Raw genomic sequence first — 22,485 nt, forward strand, 5'->3', positions numbered from 1 at the left:
ATATTTATAAGCTGAGGACTGCTTCTGGGGTGTCCTATTACAAAATGTATCTTGTAAATGAATTGTCGATTTTGACTGTTTGTAAAAATTTCGTAATAAATTGATTGATTGATCTGAATATTTTGGTTCATTTCATTCCTGGACTCTTTAGGTGTTTTTTCCAGATTGTGTTGATACATTCCAATATGCTGCTCTCATCTCTGGGCCTGCTGCTTGTTATGAGTCACCCTGCCCCCCATCCCACCGAGATGCCTCTTACAACCACCGAGAATTAACCAAACACACTCCTCCACTTACCCTCCTTCACTCCCAATGCATCTGCTCCACTCTCCCACTCCTTTTATTTATATTCAGACCCTTATATAATCAAACTGCTCTTAATGACAACCTAGTGGTGTATGAAAATGAGTATTTTCATTCGTCGGCCGTTTTCTACAAGGTCAGTCTTTCTTACTGTTTTTTCCTTCTAAGGGACCAACGCCAAGATAAGAGAAACTGCATTTCCACTTCAGGAACTACGAGTCATTGGAGGAAGGCCAAGGTCTAAATTTAGTTCTGGGGACTTTCTTTTCCCCAACAAAGTCCCTTCTCGGAGGGAAGTAATTTTGGTAGTTTACTTAACTGGTGATAAAAAAATCAGATTGGTTAGTCTGTTTAGCCTCCATTTTTTATTAAAAGCTGTAGGTTTGTATGCATATTTTAACCCATAAAGACCCAAACATCCACTGGTGACCAACAGCATCTACTGATATAAAATGTTTAATATCTTATGATCAACTAATCCTATCAATCTATGTAAATAATTGGCGTAAAATACAGTTTGTCATCTTTTCATGGTCATCAGATATGACCCATTTGGACGTTCAGAGGCTCCGTAGTCACCATGGAAACACCGTCATCTTCTACAACACTGATTCACCAGTAAAACCAGAGGAACTGGATCAATGACAGTGGATGGACACACTGGATTTATGTTTTGTTATTGATATATTTTGCTGAAAAAGTCACTTTTTCTTCATTTACAAGATACATTTTGTAATAGAACACCCCAGAAGCAGTCCTTAGTTTATAAATGGGTCCCCTTTGACATGTGATGAGAGACACGATTTATATTATAATCTTTAATAAATTAAAATGTTCTAAATAACGACAAACATATTTTAAAATATTTACCTATCTGTCTAATGATGTTTCATTTCATTTCCTTTTCCTGAGTCCTATTGTAGTCAGCATTTTCCAATATTCTCTGGTAATTTAATAGTCAGACATGGGGCTTTATCCACATAAATAAAGAGTTTTCTTCAGGTTTATCTGTTTTGATGTAACCTTTGGATCTACTTTGAGTTTTTGTGAACATATAAATTAAATAAAGGAAATTAAATATAGGAAAAGACATGATTTACAGTGCAAAATATAGAGGATAATATTATAATAAATGATGATAAATCGCTTAAGAAAGGTTAAAATACAGAGAAAAAAGTATTTGGGAACTGACACAAAAGTAGCAAAGGGTCTTTATGGGTTAGCTGTGGTTCGACACATCATCAAGGACTTATAAAAAAGAGTAAGTGCCAGATGGACTAATGACAAAGTCCAGGCCTTATTGTGTATTTGTTGTATAGTTTTGAGCAAAAATGAAGCAAAAACTGCTGCTTCTCATGTTTCAGCTTTGCAAGTGTTTTTCCACCAATGCCTGAAAATCAATGACTATTTGGTAAATTAGTTGCTATGTTGTGGATGTAATAAAAGGTGAGAATTTTTACACTCATTGTGCTTGACTATACTATAAAATCTGCAAGTGTTAGTCCATCTGTCACATGTTTTCTGGTAAAGTGTTAAGGGACAATAAAACACTGTATGCCGTTAGAGCTTTTTAACAAAAATGGCAGCTGGAACAAAAATGGCCCAAATACTGACCAATCAGAAAGTTTCAACGCTGCAAGACCTGTCCCTGAAGTTCTGGAGCTATTAGAAAGTCCGACCCCTGAGCAGGGACCTTTTTGTGGGTAAAATAAATTGAGACCGTGATCCCTGCAGTGGAATCACACTGAGTTCTTCAAAAGGTTCTGAGCTCCTGAGGAAAGATCCTGCAGGACTAGAGTTCCCACACTGATATTTATGGGTATTTTTTAGTGGAATTAAGGCACGTCTTGGTCCAAGTTATGCCTAATTTGATCCCAGACTAAAACTTCTGACCCATCTGAGTAATGAGTTTGGTTCTAAACACTACCTTCATTATCTACCCACAATTTTTCTTTTTTTTTTGTGGTAGTTTACTCACTTCTTGGACTTGGTATCCTGGCTCCGATGCTGCCTTTGCCCTTTGGTGTACGGAACTCTGGCAGGTACAGAGGGTCCTCTAGATCCAGCTTCCTTTTAGCCTTGAAAACAAAAAAAAACTTTTAATAAAAATCAATTGTTTGTACAGTTATAACCCATTCTGATATCAGCAACCAACTGAAGTCTTTATCTTACATGTTGAATAAACCCAACTAACTGTAAATAAGTGAAATAATATTATTGAGGTGAGTAAGATGGGTTGAGTTTATTCATAAAACTGTGACATCAATGCAGGCGAAAGCGCTAAATAGGGGGTTGTTGAAAAGTGTCGTGTCGTAAATGTGCCAACAGCCCTCAAGTGCAGGAACAAAACACCCCCCTCACACTTTCCCAAGCACTTCAAGAAGGTCTGATTGTGTGTGTGTGTGTGTGTGTGTGTGTGTTTGAGGGTGGATAGGAGAGGGGGGTAATCACTTCTCAACCCACTGCATGCAAAACGCCAGGAAATCCCTGGAATCGCTCAATGACCTCTCCTCCCCCTTTTCAAGCCTTTCTCGACGTCTCTCTCTCTTTCTCACTCTGTTTCTTTCTTCTACACACACACTTGGGCTTTCCACGCTAAAAGTGACGACTACCTGACCAGGACTTTAATGCATCATACGCCACAGCCTCCATCCATCACACCCACAACCTTCGGACTCCAGTGTAAACTTAATGTCTTTATGTGAGCATTACTCTTTCACTTTCCATTACACTTTCAATGACCTACATCAGCCTAACATAACAAAAGCAAAAGTCAGAAGAAGACACCCTCCCCCTCAGGATTGAGAAATGGATGGGGAAGTGAGAAATGAAAACTTGTGCACGTCAAAGAAACATGGCGGAGAACAAACAAAAGTATTTGTGAATTAACTTTTTTTTAATTTAAATTATGCGTCATAATAGCAAAACTTTTAGAAATTAAAGAAAAAGACAAGTTTTATCAAAAAAAAAAAAAAGGGAAGCCACTTGGTTTTCTTCAGACCCACTTGAACTGAGACAAAGATTAAGATAAAAATTTACCTGGAGTCGACCTGAGAACACCTGCTAATTTTCTTTTTTGACACGAATTTTTTTTATTTTTACCCCACCCCCCGAAAGGAGAGGCTAGGGGTATTGTTTTTGGTTCAGTTTGTTTCTTTGCTAACACATCAGCAGCAAAACTATTGGTTGAATTCATACCAAACTGGGTTTATAGATTACCAGTGACCCAAAACAGATGTCATTACATTTTGGGAAAGGTAGGTCAAAGTTCAAATTTTTTACGATTTTTTTTAAAACCTTCCCATTTACTTACAATTGCCAAAATACGTGCGAGGGGTGGGGTTTGTTGTGCCTGGCACCATTTCTTCAAACTGTACTATACCACTGGCTGAGTTAATATTAAAAATAAATAAATAAATCACATTAGAGTTAGAATTGCAAGCACTTTCGAGAACTTAAACTAAATTCCAAGCACTTTTCAGACCTTGAAAACACACTGGGGCGCCGATAAGGGGTGTGTGTGAAGGTGACAAATTCATGGGGCCCAGGATTTGTGGGGGCCCCATAGAGAAGTGGAGGGGGTCCAGTGGACACAGGTAAGAAGTTGTGAAAATTTGGTGTAAGGTCCGCTGTATAATGTTGGGAGTCGGACGCTTAAAGCATGTTTCAGTTTGGTTCGTTTAACGCTAGCATCCAATCCAGTCCAACAGATTGAGAAGATACTGAATTTATGAAGGGTCCACAACATTTATGCTTTCATGGGGCCAACAAATGGTAGTGGCGCCCCTGAAACACAACACTGAAATTCAAGTATTTTCAAGGATTTCAAGCACCCATACGAACCCAGTAACCAGGCCACATAAATACACTGCCTTTTATTAAACTTCATTTGCATATCGTCTCACAGCCTCTTTCTTTTCTTGTTCTAATATGTGTTAGTGGTAAATCTCCTTCGGTGTTACTGAACTGCCCTAACCACGTGTGGAAGTGCTTGTGTAAGCGTGGGGACGGTGAAAGGTGCCATTGTCCCAGTGTGTTCCCTGACATGTCCACCTGTTGACTCGCGACATCTGGAGCAGTGCACCATGTGAATGTGCTGTCCTTTGGGTTGTTTCTATAATCCCTACAGCACACAGACAGGCGTGCACAACCTCAGAACAGCCATGGCTGCTTCTGAATGGCTGTTAGTGGATTAAAAAATGGGTTTCTGTTGGCTCTAAAAGTCCTGCCAGAGCTTAAGGAGAAAGATTTAGTGGTCAGACGGTCCACCGACGACTGACGAGATGGTTTTATTCAAGTCCTGTATTTAAAAACTGTTCAAATATTTGGACTTAGGAGGTGGAGTAAATATCATGGAGTATTGACAAGAACCTGGGGACATGAAATAGGGATAATAATTCAACAGGTTGTTTAAGGGATGGGCATTTAACTACATTTTAATTAATGATCAAGACAATTTTAGTGGGTTAGTGGGTGGTTTGAGGCATCGGTATTAACTACCTAAAGCAAAAGACCACTACTACTACCACTACCACTACTACTACTACTACTACTACTACTACTACTACTACTACTATTAGACAAACCAAGTAGGGCTTTCCATTCTACTACTACTACTACTACTACAACAACTACTACTACTATTAGGCAAACCAAGTAGGGCTTTCCATTCTACTACTACTACCACTATTACTACCACCACCACTACTACTACTACTACTACTACGACCACTACCACTACAACTACTACTAATACTACTAATACCACTACGACTACTACCACTACTACTACTACTACTACTACTATTATTAGACAAACCAAGTAGGGCTTTCCATTCTACTTCTACTACCACTATTACTACCACCACCACTACTACTACTACGACCACTACCACTACAACTACTACTAATACTACTAATACCACTACGACTACTACCACTACTACTACTACTACTACTACTATTAGACAAACCAAGTAGGGCTTTCCATTCTACAACTACTACTACTATTATTACTACTACTACTACTACTACTACAACCACTACCACTACAACTACTACTAATACTACTACCACTACTACTACTACTACTACTACTACTAATAGACAAACCAAGTAGGGCTTTCCAAACTACTACTACTATGACTACGAGACAAGCCAAGTGGGGTTTTCCATAGTACTACTATTACTACTACTACTACTACTACTATTAGACAAACCAAGTAGGGTTTTAAAAACTACTACTACTACTACTACTACTATTAGACAAACAAAGTAGGGCTTTCCATTCTACTACTACTATTACTACTACAACTACTACGATTATTACTACTACTACTACTACTACTACTGCTACTAGACAAACCAAGTTGGGTTTTCCATAGTACTACTATTACTACTACTACTTCTATTAGACAAACCAAGTAGGGTTTTAAACGCTACTACTACTACTACTCCTACTACTACTACTACTATTAAACAAAGTAGGGCTTTCCATTCTACTACTACTATTACTACTACAACTACTACGATTATTACTACTACAACAACAACTACTACTACTAGACAAGCCAAGTGGGGTTTTCCATAGTACTACTATTACTACTACTACTACAACTTCTACTAGATAAACCAAGTTGGGTTTTCCATAGTACTACTATTACTACTACTACTACTACTACTACTATTAGACAAACCAAGTAGGGTTTTAAATACTACTACTACTACCACTACTACCACTTTTTCCACTTTTAGATAACATATACAGCACTCAGGAAGGAACAGCACTATGAACATTACTTCTGTGTCTCAAGAAGCTCAGACTTCGCAGGCAATCAATCCCCTATAGATGTCAAAGATTCTCTTCATGCTAAAATAAAATATTACTAACAGGTGATTAATCTAGAACAGAATGACCAGTAGATTGATTACAGTGTCCAAATAAAGTGAGAGGATCATAAATTATGCTAAAGGAAATTTAAGTCATGGTTTGAGACAAAGTTGAATGAAAGGTACTATATTAAAAGGTTGATTTATTTTTCTATTTTTTTTTAAATTTTTTTTATTGCCACTGTAACTGTGCAAGTAGTTGTTAAAGAGGAACAGAAAACAGATTGGTTTTCTTTCTGTTCCTTTTCATTCATGGTGTGGTCATGTTACTGACATGTAAAAGCAGATTTGTCTTTGTTTTGTTTTTTGAATGAAATTGAATAAATAAACCTATAATGACTCCTGACAGTTAGTATAGGGGCCATTTGAAACTGTCAGTGGTTTTATGTAAGACACTTCTACACAACACTACTATCTACCTGTCAGGGGTTTAAACCCAACACAAAAGACCCTCTGTCCACCATAAATTGCTGCATATAAACCATTTTCAGAATTGTCACAGTAGTGCAGTTTAAGCTGAATGCAACCTACTTGAGGCTTGAAGAGCTACACTCACAGATTACAGCCACAGACATGACACCTTTTCACAGGGGAACAACGGTTTCACCCTGCAGCTGTATGGGTCAGGGCGGGGGATTCATGCCCTCTTTTTTTTTTTTTTTTTTTTTGCATGAGGGATTTCTCTGGTGAGTCAACCATGTTACACAAACAAAACTTCATCAGCCTTTCTTTCACTACATGTGCTTGTGCATGCACGGGTTATGTTAACATACCGGCATGTTAGCGGAAACAAAAGGATGAAGAAACTATGCTTAAAAGACCACATCTGATCATTTTGTGTGTGCTATAACGGTGAGTAAGCAGCATTTTAAACACAAGGTTTTGCTGCTGTGGCCAACCACTGTGTAGGATTACAGCAGTGGGAGGAAACAAGAAAGGCCTCAGTCAGCTACACTCCTATTGCTTTTTATCTCGAGGACTTGCTGTATCATTCCACTCACGTTTACTATAACCTCACCCTGCCTGCCTGCCCAGTTACACCCAACATCTACACTACACGTGGCCTCTTCTGTTTGCTTCACATTCTTTGCCTGATTCCCGCCGTCTAGGCAGCGGTGCAATCTACACAGTGGCATTTCACACACAAAATAGTCACGTGAAGGACTTCTGCAGTTGAGCCACTCCTGGAAATAACAAAACCCTGTCGATCAGGCTACCGTGGGACTCAGATTCCATCCGAGCCAAGGGCAAGTTACAGTACGCCTGCAAATAACTCCTCTGTACACAAACCCCTCAATACCACACCCTGGGGAAGTCAAACAAAAGCAATGTCTGTGTCGATGATGAGAATGTCAATGTGTGTCCCTCAAGAGGTAAAAGACAAGGGTGGATCTGCCCATTTGGGTTGATGATGTAGAGAGAATGAGGAGGGGGGGGGGGGGGGGGGGGGGGGGGGTTGCGGACTGCTTTGAAATGCAAAAATCCCCCTATTGAGGATATTGGGCTCCAGGGTCGAGTCTGGCCTGGGGTAAAATAAGGTGAAGGAGAAGGGACAGTGAAGTGTGGTAGTGAAGTGAAGCCATACAGTTGGCAATTTGGTCCACGTCACATTCAAGTGGCATGAGTGTGAAAGGGAAGATCACCACAGGGGCTCCGACAGACCTCCTAAAGCAGGAGGAAATCCCAAGGAGGGGTTTGAAAGGAGCTAGTAGAAGAGGGTTTTGTTTCTCCCTACAGAGCTGCATTAAGAAGTATTGTATCTGCATCGAGAGTCGGTCTAAAGCTGGTATTAATGTCCACAGTTTTGGCAGATTGCGCACATTCCATACAAGTCTGTGAAGACGTACATGTGACATAAGCAGAGAATAAGTGGGACTTTGTTTCTGGTCAACATCATGCAGATGGACCTTGCAGTAATTCTCAAAAAGCTTTGTGTTTGTCACCAGAATGTGAATAGACATTTCCAGATAGACTTTGATTAAATGTTATGTTTTTAAGAACATTACATGATTATTTGTAACCAAGTTTAACCCTTTCATGCATGAATTATGAGAACCTTAATCATGATTTTATCCCCCCTGTTTTTATTCCTCTTTAGGCATGAAAAAAAATGCAATTGACAGCTTTTTATGAACCTGTTTTTCATGGAGCTGCAAAAATGTCCACTCAAATGGATATGATGCGTTTAATTTTTGAAGCAAAGAAACATGTATTTACTGATATAGAGTGAAAACTATGAAATATAAACACTTTTAATGCTGCTAATCTGATGTTTTCTCATATTTAAATATACTTTAATATTAGTTATTACTCACCTCATGGAGATAATATACCAAAAAAAAACATTTTGTTAAAGAAAAAAATGATAATTACAGGCTAATAACAATTGATTTACACTCAAACATGTTACTGCAGATCAGGTTTATCAAGAACAGCAAAGTTACATATGCATAAGTGTCCACTGTGTTGGCTGATATGGAATTAAAACAACAAAACCCATGAATATACAAGAGAACAGCTGTAGAATAGCTGTCCACTGCAGTGACCAGTATGCATGAAAGGGTTAACACAGATTTTTGGACCAATAATCATTTCAGTCTTTGCATTTAACCTCCTAAAACCCAGGAAATATCAGCAAAGTACAAGGTTTTTTTGTTTTTTATTAAATAAGTGCCTCTATTGGAAACATCATGATGCAACAGTTTTTGCAGATGCAGTTTTTAAATTTTTAGGGAATGTCCTTTGTGGTGGAAAGTTTTCTTTTTTTTTTTTTGTATAAAGTTGTGAAACTCTTGTCCACAAATGTGCGCAGAAAACCCATAGCTTTGTCTTAGGAGGTTAAATATAAATATAAGTAGTGTATGCGGTCAGTAACCCTAACTCTTTATAAAAGTAGGGTTTATATTAGAATATTAGGAGTTATGTTAAGCCATGTTTTGCCAACACTTAGATGGAAGTGTGAGGAAAAAATGACAACATTTGGTTGGTTAGTTTTAAAGCCACAATAACTAAGTCTAACTGTAGTTTAATGCCATAATAGCAAGTATCAACAAGTATCTGAAACTAGCTTTAACTGAAATTCACAATGTGATTCAAGTTTATGTAAACATTCTGTGACTGGGTCTCAAATAGCTGTCGGTACATTGGACTTTTATATGCAATATATTTCTGGATCAATCCTAAAAAATATTTCAGTCAGTGTAGCTCCTAGCTAACTATCTCGCTAGCTAAGTGCTAAGCTAAATGCAGAATTATGCCTGTTTGTTTATCACTGAATTTAACATCCACAATGACTTAGAGCATAAATATTGTGAAACAATCCGAAAACATTTTATTACTTTTATTTCATGGTTTTGTTCTCACTAACACTGCACTCTGTCTCCATTTACATGCTACATCCCTACCATAAAAACAGTACCTAACCACTGACACAGTAAAATAATATGATATTTACTGTACAAATGTGTAACTGTTTCATCAGTATATTATTAAACTATATTTACTATTAGCTCACAGTTGGAATTTGTTGACTAGTTTAGCCTGGGTGATGGTGTAGCTAATGCTAACAGCTAATTAGATGTGATTAGAATTATATTATGGATGTCTATTTTTATTTAGATGTTTGTGGATTCTCATCTTTAGATATTATACCGTCATATCCTGTTTTAAAGCTTCATGTCAAGTTTTTGGTGGCTTTAACACTTTGAAACATAAGAAATATGTACATTCACACAGAGGACATTAACTTACATTGATAAAAAGAAATTAAGATGTGATAAATGACATTATATCAAATGTTTTGAGTAATTAAGACTCAACAAATTCACCTTGAGGACTACTTCGTGGCTCCTAAATGTTAATATTCCTAAAACTGAATATAAGACTTGTTAAGGACCTGGTTGATTGATGTGACAGAAGTTGTCACACAGGAAAAGAACTTCCTGGACTTTGGATTGAGGTTAAAGTCCTTACTATCAAGGAAACACAACATTATCAGTAGTTTACACATCCTGGTAAAAACTCTCCTGCCAATCATGGACTCATCGTCTTTTACTACAGTTACGATGATTAATAAGTAAAAACCCTGCAGCTGAAGGTAACAGTTAACCCTTTCACAACATGTGTCACATTGGTAAGACCTTCCCCATGTGGTGTCGGTCGGACTCTGTCGCAGAGTTTGGCATCATTTCATGAAATCACATCTTGAGGATTGAAAAACATCCTTAAAAAAAAAAAAGAATGTGGTTTTGTTAAAGGAAGTGAGCAGTAGATGATGGGGCTGAAAGTCACTTCCTCTATTTTAGAGACAGAAGACTGAACGTGCTGCATCAGCAACAGCTTCAAGATTAGTATTTCAAGTTTGGTAATAATTTCAGATGTTGAAGTTACTTGAAATCTAACCTGCCAATTGAATAGTCTGCACATATGTTCTGCAACAATCCCATGTACTTTCTATTTTCTTTTAATTCCCTCTTTTAGTTGCATTCTAATTTCTGTATTTGTTCATGTACTGGGGTTATTACATTTCATTATTGAAAATATTATGAATAAAACAGGTTTTTGAACACACAAAAACTTAATAAAATCTCCATTTAACACTGTAGCTTGAACCAAAACAAAACACACTGAAAAAAATGCCCCTCTAAAAACAAGTTCTAAATAAAAATTTATACAAGATATTTTTTGCTTGAATTAAGCAAAAAAAATCTGCCAATGGAACAAGTGAAAATCATCTTGGCAAGATTTCTTCAAATAAGATTTTCAAGATCTATTGTCTTAAAAATAAGTTCTTATATCTCACTGAAAAGTTACTCTTTAGGTGATAATGTCTTATTTTAAGTGTGATGAGATATTTTGAGTAAACATGAGAAAAATACACTTGGTAAGATTTTGATTTCATCCAGTTTTGGTTTTATTTTTCCCATAATAAACTGATGTGTGACTTTAGTTCATGTTTGTTGTCATGGTGTTTTAGTACAAATATGAGTCTTGCAGAGCATTTCAAGTCACATTAGTGAATAAAATTTAAAAATGTTGTGTTGTGTCCTAAACATGAGCCTTAGCAGATGAAGTTTTCCAAAAAAATAGAAAAAAGTACTGAAAAAGTAGTCTTTTATTACAAATATGAGTCTCAGAGTAAAATTTCTAGTCCTTTTAGTCAATATATGGTTAATAAAATAGAATAAAATACTGTTTCCTGTCAAATTCGTGAATAAAATTTGCAATAAAATAGAAAAATGTTGTGTTTACATCCCAAATATGTGTATTAGAGGATGATTTTTTGTCCAATTCCATATATAGTTTGTGTTTTCTTCTGTTTAACCTTTTTCCAGTTTCTATAAATCAGCACTTTCCTCATAATGCATGAAAGTAAGAACTAAGCTAGCATAGTCAATTCTGTAATACTAATGCTATAGTAAATAAATCTTTCTTGATATAAGGTTTTCAAGATCTATTGTCTAAAAATAAGTTCTTATATCTCACTGAAAAGTTACTCTTTAGGTGATTATGTCTTATTTTAAGTGTGATGAGATATTTTGACTAGAAATGAGAAAAATACACTTGGTAAGATTTAGATTTTTTCCATTTCTTTAATGATTTTGATGCTTTTATTAATTTGTATTTAGCTTTTATTCTTCTGTACAGCACTTTGGTCCACTGTAGTAGTTTTAAAGTGTGTTATAAATAAAGTTGGATTGGATTTTTTAAACCAGTTTTGCTTTTATTTTTCCTATAATAAACTGATGTGTGACTTTTGTTCATGTTTGTTGTCGTTTTCTTCTGTTTGACCTTTTTCCAGTTTCTATAAATTAGCCCTTTCCTCATAATACATGAAAGTAAGAACTAAGCTAGCATAGTCAGTTCTGTAAAACTAATGCTACAGTGAATAAATCTGTCTGACAGGTTCTTTATTGAATATGCAGTGATGTTACATTTACATCTACATGTATTTTGTGCTGTGATGCTGAGTGATTGAAAGTATGCGTCCACCCCTATAAACCCCAGTTGAAGCTAAAAGCTGCTTCACACAGCTCAGCCCCCGTATATTTCTGTAGAGTAATAATAGCTAAATTGCTTTTTCCCCCTTGTCTGGAAATCTTACCCAATTTACTGAAATGTGCAGAGGAAGTTTCATAATCGTGGGACCTTGGGGGTTTTGAAACCTGCTCTGTAATTTCTAAAGGTGCATCATTACTCTCACCTTCATCAAGCTCCCATTTTGGTGAAGAATATCTGTATTTTTTGTGTAATCACACTCAGTATAACGGCTTCTTATCTGCTAGAGAGCGGCCAGTTTTAAGGGCAGATACAATAGTGATGATTATTGTCATTCTAGTGGTCATTTTGAGCGATTATTTCACCTTACTCTGAGCCATTATTAGAGTCAGTTTTATTTATATCAATCCTGTTATAGTGGAATGGTCCTATTACCTGCTGTTGCCATCTTTAAAAGATAATATACAGTGTGTGTATGTGTAATGAATCAGTCCGTATTCATTTATTGTAGCCTGAGACAGACATTGGTTTTAACCCATAAAGACCCAAACAGCCACTGAAACCAAAACCATCTACTGATCTAAAATGTTTAATAACAACTGGATGATTCTATGAAACTGGTCCCTCAAAACAGGACATGGGGGCTACAAATTCAAACAAGATGTAGACTAATGTTATGAAGCAAGTTTGGAAGCTCTTTGGGTTTGTTTTAAAAATAAACATTTACTGAGATAAAAGAGAAACTATTTTTTAGATAAAACAGTTTTAAATTATTAAATTTTTTTAATATAAAAATCCGCATGTAACACAGTTTAAAGGAGACGAAAATTACGCGCTGCTATTTTTTCAAATACCTTTTTATTCTCTCACAGGTAAATTTAATTATGCAAGGCAGAGTGTTTCATAAAAATGACCGCCGTTGCATTTAAACCAGTGTTTTAATGGGCAGGTTCTGCATGTAACGCGAGTGGACACAATGGGTTACACATGAAACCTGGAATGAGACTGAAATTCATGAAAAACCCACATGTCTGGATTAGAAAAACCACTAGGATCATCAAATTTAACACAGTGTCTTTATTTATAGTGGTATATAAAACCATTTCCAGACATGTTTACCAAATTAAATGCATTGACAACTAGGTAGCTTTTCCCGTCCCAATTTTGGTCCTGTTTTTGGCCCCAATATTTGATTAAAAATTCATTAATTTTGGGATGGCTCAAAACAAGAGTCTAATTTTTTTTTTTTTTTTTTGTGCATTTATCTGAGGTCATCATTAGGTACATCCTGGGGGGAAATATGTCTACATTTCTCTTTTATTATTGGGTCTATTTACCAAAATGAACCCAGTTTCATAGAAGCACCCAACTTCTGAACCACTAAACCTACAAATCCATGTAAATAATTGGTGTAAAATACAGTTTGTCATCTTTTCATGGTCATCAGATATGACCCATTTGGACGTTCAGAGGCTCCGTAGTGAACATGGAAAGACCGTCATCTTCTACAACATTAAATCACCAGTAAAACCCATGGAGTTGGATCAATGACAGTGGATGGAGACACTGGGTTTACGTTCAGTTAATGATACATTTTGCTGAAAAACTCACTTTTTCTTCAGTTTTCTCTGTTTTTGATATAATAGCCCTCAACTTCAATCTGAGCTTTTGTGAAGATCTACATGATCAGTAAATTAAATATAGGGAAGTACCTGATTTATACTGAAAAAAGTGCAAAATACAGAGGATAATGTCATAAATGGTAATAAATTACCTAAAAATGGTTAAATATGAAGAAAAAAATCATTTGGGAACTGCCCAAAAGTAGCACTGGCTCTTTATGGGTTAAAATAAGAATGAATAAAAGTAAAAATGTCCCTCTCTCATTCATTGCATTAAAATACCCAAATGTAATATTAACAGCACATCATCAGTCAAAAAAGTCAATTTCAGCTTCTGAAATCGACACTGAATTTTGATAAATTGTGATAAATCAATTAAGAAATGTCAAATATAAAGAAAAAAAATATTTTGGAACTGCCACAAAAGTAACACTGGGTTTTTATGGGTTAAGGTCATATCAAATCAATGAATAAAAAAGAAGTAGACTGCCATAATAAACACAATTACAGTGTTGCTCTGTATTGGTAATAAAGTTTATCTGGGCATGGGCCAGGTGGTAGCTTATTTTTGCTTATATCCATGTAATCCTCTTGTAGGACCTATTAGCGAATACAGGCACAAGGGCAGGGGGTTAACCTGAGATTTGGAGACCCTGAACGCACTCTAACCCCTTTAGCCCCTTTACTGCACTTCACTAAATCTACAAGAGTGCAAGCGCTGGCAGGTTCGAAGAAAAAAAGAAGAGAAGACCAATATCAGAAACAACAGCAGGTGTGAAGCACTAAACACTGTCCACTGTGTGATCCAATCCTCTCAGATCATCGAGCTTTTCAAATAATCCTTCAGGAGGTGAATGTCAGAATGCTGCTCGGACAGAATTCTGCAACATGACGTTACCGTTGGCTGTGTTTTATCATGTTTCTCACTGTGTTTTCCCCTGCAGTCTGGTAATGACCTCTGACCTCTGCCTCTTTCCTACAGGGATACGAACAGGTTACGCAGGTTCTGAATTGCTATAATGACAGGTGCTAACTTGAAGCAGCTGTCACATGGGTGTAATGACGAAAAAAGCTGTCCTAACATGACGTTTTAGCATTTCCGTTCAAATCAGTCAATGAAACAGAATAGAAATGCTTTGTTTCCTCAGAAAAATGAGCTTCAGGAGAGCATTTCCTGTTAAATGACTTAATACATTGGTAATAAAACAGAACAAATACTGTGTTTGAATAGAAACATGAGTCCTGAATGAAATTAGTGAATAAAACTGTTAATAAAATAGGAAAACGCAAATAGATAGATACATTTTAGCTTTAGATTTTTAGTCAAATTTGACAGTAAAATAGAAAAATGCTGTGTTTCATGACAAATTCTAGTCTTGGTTGAGTATTTTTTTTATCAAATCAGTTAATAAATAGTTAATAAAAATGCTGTATAATTATTAAAAAATGAATTTCTGCTGAGTATTTCCTGTCAAGTTGGTAAATAGAACAGAAAAATGCTGTGAATTGACATGACCTCTGGTCATGCCAGAGGAATTCATGTCATATTAGTTACTGAAATTTCCAATAAAATAGAAAAAGTGCTGTCATTTATTACAAAAATGAGTCTCAGAGTAACATTTCTAGTCCTTTTTTGTTAATAAATTGTCAAAAAAAAATAGAATGAAATACTGTTTCCTGTCATATTAGTTAATCACATTTTCAATAAAATGCTGTGTTTACATCCTAAACATGTGTATTAGATGATCTCTTGTCCAATTCCATATCAAATAGTTTATAAAATATAAAAAGAACTGTGATTCATTGAGTCTTGAAGGCAGTCGATAAGAAATAGAGAAAGCGCTGTGAATAAAACTGAAAAATGTTGTGTTTGCGTCCTAAACATGAATCTGAGCAGATATTTTTTTTTGTCAAATAACTTACAAAATATTACTACATGCATGAATCTTGGAATAAAAGTTAATAATCAGGTAATAAAATACTGCGTTGTAGTACAAATATGAGCCCTGCAGAGCGCTTCCTGTCACATTAGTGAAAAATGTTGTGTTTACATCCTAAACATGAGTCTGAGCAAATTATTTTTTAGTCAAATAACTTATACAATAGAAAAATAACAGAATAACAGTTCATAATCAGTTAATAAAATACTGTGTTTTAGTACAAATATGAGTCTTGCTGTGCATTTCCAGTCAGATTAGTGAAAAAGGTTGTGTTTATGTCCTAAACATGAGTTTTAGTCTTTTGCCAAATAACTTATAAAACAGAAGAATGACAGAATAACAGTTAATAAAATACTGTGATTTAGTACAAATATATGTCTTGCAGAGCTTTTCCTGTCAAATTAGGGAATAAAACTGAAAAATGTTGTGTTTGCATCCTAAACATGAACCTGAGCAGATGTTTTTTTTGTCAAATAACTTACAAAATATTACTACATGTATGAATCTTGGAATAAAAGTTAATAATCAGTTAATAAAATACTGTGTTGTAGTACAAATATGAGCCCTGCAGAGCGCTTCCTGTCACATTAGTGAAAAATGTTGTGTTTACATCCTAAACATGAGTCTTAGCAGATTATTTTTTTGTCAAAAAACGTATAAAATATTATTACAAATATGAATCTCAGAATAACAGTTAATAATCAGTTAATAAAATACGGTGTTTTAGTACAAATATGAGCCCTGTAGCGCATTTCCAGTCAGGTTAGTGAAAAATGTTGTGTTTACGTCCCAAACATGAGTCTTAGAAAATAATATTTTTGGTCAAATAACTTATACGATAGAAAAATAACAGAATAACAGTTAATAATCGGTTAATAAAACACAGTTTCCAGTCAGATTGGTGAATAAAAAAGACATTAGTGTTGTGTTTACAGTGTTGTCCTGCTCATCCTGTGTCTGTGCATTGTTTAATTGTGTTCTAGCTCTCACTGTGGGGGCCACTCATTCTTCTTTTTCAACAGAGGGGCCCCAAACAGTATCAACTGCCCCCCCACCCCCACCCCCACCCCTCACCCTTACCCATCAAAATCAAACACACACTGGTCTGGTTGTGTGTACAACTACAGCTGGACTGCGGGGGAAAAATGTCACACAAGTTAATATGGCAGAGAAAGGGATTTACAGTGGGTCAGGGACTCCACTGTGGATTTATCACATCAAAACATAAGTAAAAAAGCACATTATTCTACACACACACACACGAAAGAGTCAGTAGTGGACAGAATAAAGCACAGGTGTCAAACATGCGGCCCGGGGGCCAAATTCGGCCCACCAAAGGGTCCGGTCCGGCCCTTGGGATGAATTTGTGAAATGCAAAAATTACACTAAGATATTAACAATCATTTCAGTTCAGGTTCCACATTCAGACCAATTCAATCTCAAGTGGGTCGGATCAGTAAAATACTATCATAATAATCTATAAATACTCACAACTTCAAATTTTTATCTTTGTAAATGTAAATATTTTCATGTATTTACACTAAAACAAAGCATAATTTCACCAAAAAATGTGAATAACCTGAACAAATATGAACAACCTGAAGTGTTTTATGAGAAGTAAGTACAATTTTAACAATATTCCGCCTGATATTAAATATTTTGTGTATTTGTAGACCCGCTGTGATCTGTAAGTTATAATGAACACGTGAAAATGAATGAATGAATGAATTTATTTTCGGTTTTACATCAATCATTGTACTCAGTACATTAATTAATAAACATAAAAACCAAAAAAGGAATAGGCTAGAGGCAAAAGCTTATTTATTTGCCTATCCTTGTCAACTAATACACTGCTTACATCAACTTAAATGTGTACAGCATCCAGCATTCACACCATAATAACAAATAATTAAAAAAAAAATCAACAACAAAAACACATCTACCATCTCAATTCAATATTTCTGAATAATTTAAACTTAATGTACTCTTTTTTTTTTAACTTGGCCAAAGGAGTGGATAACTTAAATGCATCCATAATTTCACACTCACAATCCCAGTTCATGTAGACTTCACATCTGCCCACACTCTAATCCACTCACACCAAAATGATCAACTGAAGCAGAATATTGTTAAAATTACACTTATTTTTTTGACTTTGTTCATGTTATTCACATTGTTTGAAAAGATACTTTGTAGATGTAAACACTTTCATTGTTGAATTTTATTTATTCTAATACACTGAGAACATTTTGGAGTTGACATTCTTATATTATTATGTTATTATCTGTCTTTTTCAGCCCACTTCAGATCAAATTTAGCTGAACTACAATGACTTTGACATCCCTGGAATAAAGTGTGTGTGTGTTCTGATCCGTGGGTGTATTTACCGGGAGTCTGCCGGAGGATGATCTGATGGGTTTAGCCTCGGGTCCGTGGGGGGTTGAGTACAGGCTGTGGGCTCTTTGTTCCGCCACGGCCGTGTTGCAGATCTGGGTGAAGTATCCGGCCGGTACCGAGCTCATCGGAGGGCTTGACAGTCCGGTGCTGAAGAAGTCGGTCTTGGCCGCCGCTCCGCCTCCGTTCCCGGACATGTTCTTGATCTTGTGGTGGGAACAGGGCTGCAGAGACACCGGAGGACGAGCCGGAGCCGGAGAGACGCCTTTAGGCAGACGCATCATCTTCCTGGGATCAGCTGGTACCGGATCGGTTCGGTTTGGAAGGCTGGGGCTTTGAAGAGTCAAACTGTGCAAAGTGTGTGTGTGTTTATCAAACTGCTGCAGCTTTTGTGTACAAATACAATTAAGCAATTAAAAAAAAGAAGAGTTACGCACGGAACTGATGCTTTTAAATACAAAATGCATGAGTTAAAATCCACCCCAGACCCAGAACTTCACAGTCACTTACACAAATAGTCTTTGTCCGGTTACAAAGTGCAACAAACTCGCCTTAAAAGCTGCAAAACTGCAACAAATATACAACACAACCCTCTAAGAGGCGTCCCGGTTTCATTGAAAGTCTGGTTCCGGGTTGAAATGAATCTTTGTGTCCGTCTGATCCACAATCCGATCCGTTATAAGTGGGTCCAGCTCAGACCTCTTATCTGCTGCTGCTTTTCCATACAAGAGCAGACACACAAGAGCCGCTGCTGCTAAGAACAGCCTTTTTTTGCCGCCAAACTTCATCCCGCGAAATTTAGATCTCCCGCGGTACGAGCTCGTCGCTGATTGGCTGCCGGCACGTTCGGCTTGTCATTATTTGCATAAAACAGTTGTTTGCGGATGGGACCGGTCTCCTTAAAGGGACAGGAGTGTAATACTGGAGTATAATGTTCTTTTATTTTCCATCTGTAGTTGGAAACAATGAACATTTGTACTTTGAATAAGAAGAAATCAGCTGTAATTTTCTGATAATTGGAGTTTATTGGTGGTTTCTACACTGTTTGTGATTATCCCAAACTATGATGAACATACATATTATTGTGATCCAACCTATATAAAGCATTTTGAAGTGTCACATAAGATCATATTTAAAAGTGTAATAAGGAACAATTATGTATATTTCTGTACAAATGTGAAGTTTGTGTTTGTAGTTTTTTTTTTTTTTTTAACTAAAAACCAAAATCTGTGGTGATGTACAGGAGCAATTCTAAGCATTTTCCTTCAAGTTGAAATCAATATACTGGCTGTGGCCATTGAAACAATTGTTAGGTCAGTAATAGTGTTAACTGATGTCTAAAAATGATAGAAAAACTCCAACTTTAACTTCATATAAACACATTAGTACTTGCAAAACGTCCATGCTGTACATTAAAAAATTATTATATTGATATTAAAGAAGTGGTTTGTAATGAATAAGAGCTGCAATGATGTTGAATGGCATGTTCAGTGTAGATATTGTAACCACAATTGGGACTATTACTATTATTATTATTATTTATTATTCATTAATTTGTGTAGAAATTATGTATTTTGGTTGTTGTCCACAGATCAAGGCTATAACAGGTCATATTTAAGCAACAAACTGTAAGAAATGTTAATGTAAATGAAATATTGAGTAAAGTGTTAAAAAAATGATTGGTAAAACTACACACTGATAATACGTATATGTGTACAAGCTGTTTTGGAATAAAAGGGGAAAAGCTGTGTTGTTGTTTCTATGGGATTCAGCTGTTTATTCCTGGAGTTTATTGTGGGCTGAAAGGCCTGATGCAAGGTGTTCCTGGGGTAGTTGTGCAGATGATAATTGGATTCATTCAGTGCCACTCTTGCTTATTGGCTCAGAGGAGATATTGAAAGAAAACAACCCCTCCCCCCATCCACAGCTACAAGCAGACGCAAGCCATATGACATGACCCCCATCGGCCGGGGCAACTCCCATCCAAAGAAGGTCCATTGTCGTGTCTCAATTCAAGTAACATTATAAGTGGAATCGTTAAATGTTATTGGGCTCTGAATGAAAGAGGAGTTAATTAATGTTCATTTCAGATAATGCTTATTGGACACTTTGAATATTAAATTCATCAAAGAATGAAGAACAAGCTGAAACAGTTACATGATCATTACACCAGGCATTAACGTAAAAGAGTCATCTCCACCCACTGGTTCTTCCTCTTTTATGTTCAGAGCAAAACATCTGATCAGTTATATTACATAATCGACTAGTTTCATTTGTTCACGTTGCTTGATCGGTTGTGCAATATATCTGTATATTGCATAAAGTTAAAGTCCCATGACCCCAATGAAAAACATCTGTAAAATCAATGCAAAAATAAGAGTTTATTTTTTTGTAACTTAAAACTCCATTGAGTTTTATGCAGCATTGTAACAAAATTGTAACAAAAATAAGAGTTTAAATGACATTTGCCATATATTTTACCTCATAATGCAATTTTCTGTCTTTTTTCAGATCATAATGGGTTAGTGATCAGTAATAAGCTCATTTAACCCTTTATAGGTCATACTCTGACATTCAAAATTCAAACCTTAGTGTGTTATTGGAGGACTTAACTCGACTATTACTTTAGGAATTTTGTGAAATTTTTCAAAATTTGTCATTGTTACGCAGAAAATCAAGATCAAGTGGAAAAAAAAACAACAAATCTAATAAGTAAATACAGAAAAGAAAAAAAAAAACAAGAAAAATATACATAAGGTGAAAGGAACATGCATTTTAGAACATTAGACCAACGTAAGTGCTGATCCAGACACCTGTCCACATCCACATTATCCCTTTGAACATCATTCCTTACATTAGTACCATTACTTCATGGTACCTAACAAAGCAGGTACACTCACTGTTCATGCAGAGGTGGACCTTACAGACCCTGTAGACCACATTGGACCTGAGATTGTTGACTCACTGTCCTCACTTTAACTGCTGTTGTCATTGTCCTGTAATGTTTGCAGAAATTACCAAAAATAGTCACTTGCCTGATAAAGGGATAACCAAAAAAAGAGACACTAAACTAACCTATTAGATAAATTCACCCTGCAAGAAACCAGAAGGACCAGACTGATGAACAGTTTATACTCAAAAGCCATCACAATATTGAACACAAGTCCACATAAACATTGAATTAACTTTACCTGGAAATGTAATTATATGTGCATTAACCCATAAAGACCCAGTGCTACTTTTGTGGCCATTCCCAAATGAATTTTTCTCTATTTATTCTTCGATTTATTGTAATATTATCCTCTTTGCTTTGTGTTTTTTCACTGATAATCATGTATTTTCCTATATTTAATTTACTGATCATGTAGATGTTCATAAAAGCTCAGATTAAAGTTGAGGGTTAGAATCAGAAACAGAGAAAACTGAAGAAAATGTGACATTTTTTGTCAAATCTATCAATAACTGAATATAAACCAAGTGTCTCCATACCACTGTCATTGATCCAACTCTATGGGTTTTACTGGTGAATCAATGTTGTAGAAGATGATGGTGTTTCCACAGTAACTATGGAGCCTCGCTCTGAACATCCAAATGGATCATATCTGATGACCATGAAAAGATGACACACTGCATTTTACAGCAATTATTTACATGGATTAATAGGATTAATGGATCAGAAGAGATTACACCGTTTAGATCAGTAGATTATTTTGGTCGATGGAGTATGTTTGGGTCTTTAAGGGTTAATGGTCCATAAGGTTATGACTGAAGACGTATGGATATGAACGTGTGAGTGAGCTGTGGATATGAGTAATGTGCATTATGATTTTTATCTTGCTTTTATTTTTACTTATTCTATTCTATTTTTATTTTACTATTCATTATAAGATGCGTTATGTTTTACCCTGGGCTTCACTCATTCATTTATTTGCTTTGAGCCGAAGAAAAATTAAAACATTTTTTGTGTACAAGGAACTAATGTCCGAGCAAATACGTTAATAAATAAAGATGATCGAGACAAAGTTGCAATTGCCATGTACACTAGTAATAACAAAATAAATTCATCATGTACTGCTCAAAAAGGAAATCTATTTATTTATCTAAGAAATTATACATATATGTCATTTCCACTAAGAAAGAAAGATATGTTCTGCCAAATTCTTTCAGATTTACATTTTTTATTTGTCGTTTAAACATTACATTATAGATGTACTGCAAAAACGAAATGACGATGCATTGGTAGACAAATCACTTGCAGACAAAATGAAATAGTTAGCATAAAAGTATATAAATATCCATAAATAAATAATGCACATAATAAAATCTGTAATAAAAAACGA

At 35.8% G+C, this 22,485-nt stretch overlaps 1 protein-coding gene across 2 annotated transcripts in view; it reads right to left on the bottom strand.

Moving 5' to 3' along the window:
• Nucleotides 1-18,920, bottom strand: part of e2f2 (E2F transcription factor 2) — a 28,708-nt gene extending 9,788 nt beyond the window's left edge. Inside the window, exons 1-3 of one of the 2 annotated variants that reach the window (XM_030127078.1) lie at nucleotides 18,656-18,920; nucleotides 18,139-18,493; nucleotides 2,282-2,381 (exon numbers count right to left, since the gene is read on the bottom strand). In XM_030127078.1, coding sequence (XP_029982938.1) covers nucleotides 2,282-2,381; nucleotides 18,139-18,429 — 391 coding nt within the window. In that variant the 5' untranslated portion in view covers nucleotides 18,430-18,493; nucleotides 18,656-18,920. The remainder of the gene's footprint in view (nucleotides 1-2,281; nucleotides 2,382-18,138; nucleotides 18,494-18,655) is intronic. The other variant, XM_030127077.1, reaches the window with a different exon arrangement.
• Between the last annotated feature and the right edge of the window lie 3,565 nt (nucleotides 18,921-22,485).

The sequence above is a fragment of the Sphaeramia orbicularis genome, chromosome 22, assembly GCF_902148855.1.
Source record: "Sphaeramia orbicularis chromosome 22, fSphaOr1.1, whole genome shotgun sequence".
Taxonomy (NCBI): Eukaryota; Metazoa; Chordata; class Actinopteri; order Kurtiformes; family Apogonidae; genus Sphaeramia; species Sphaeramia orbicularis.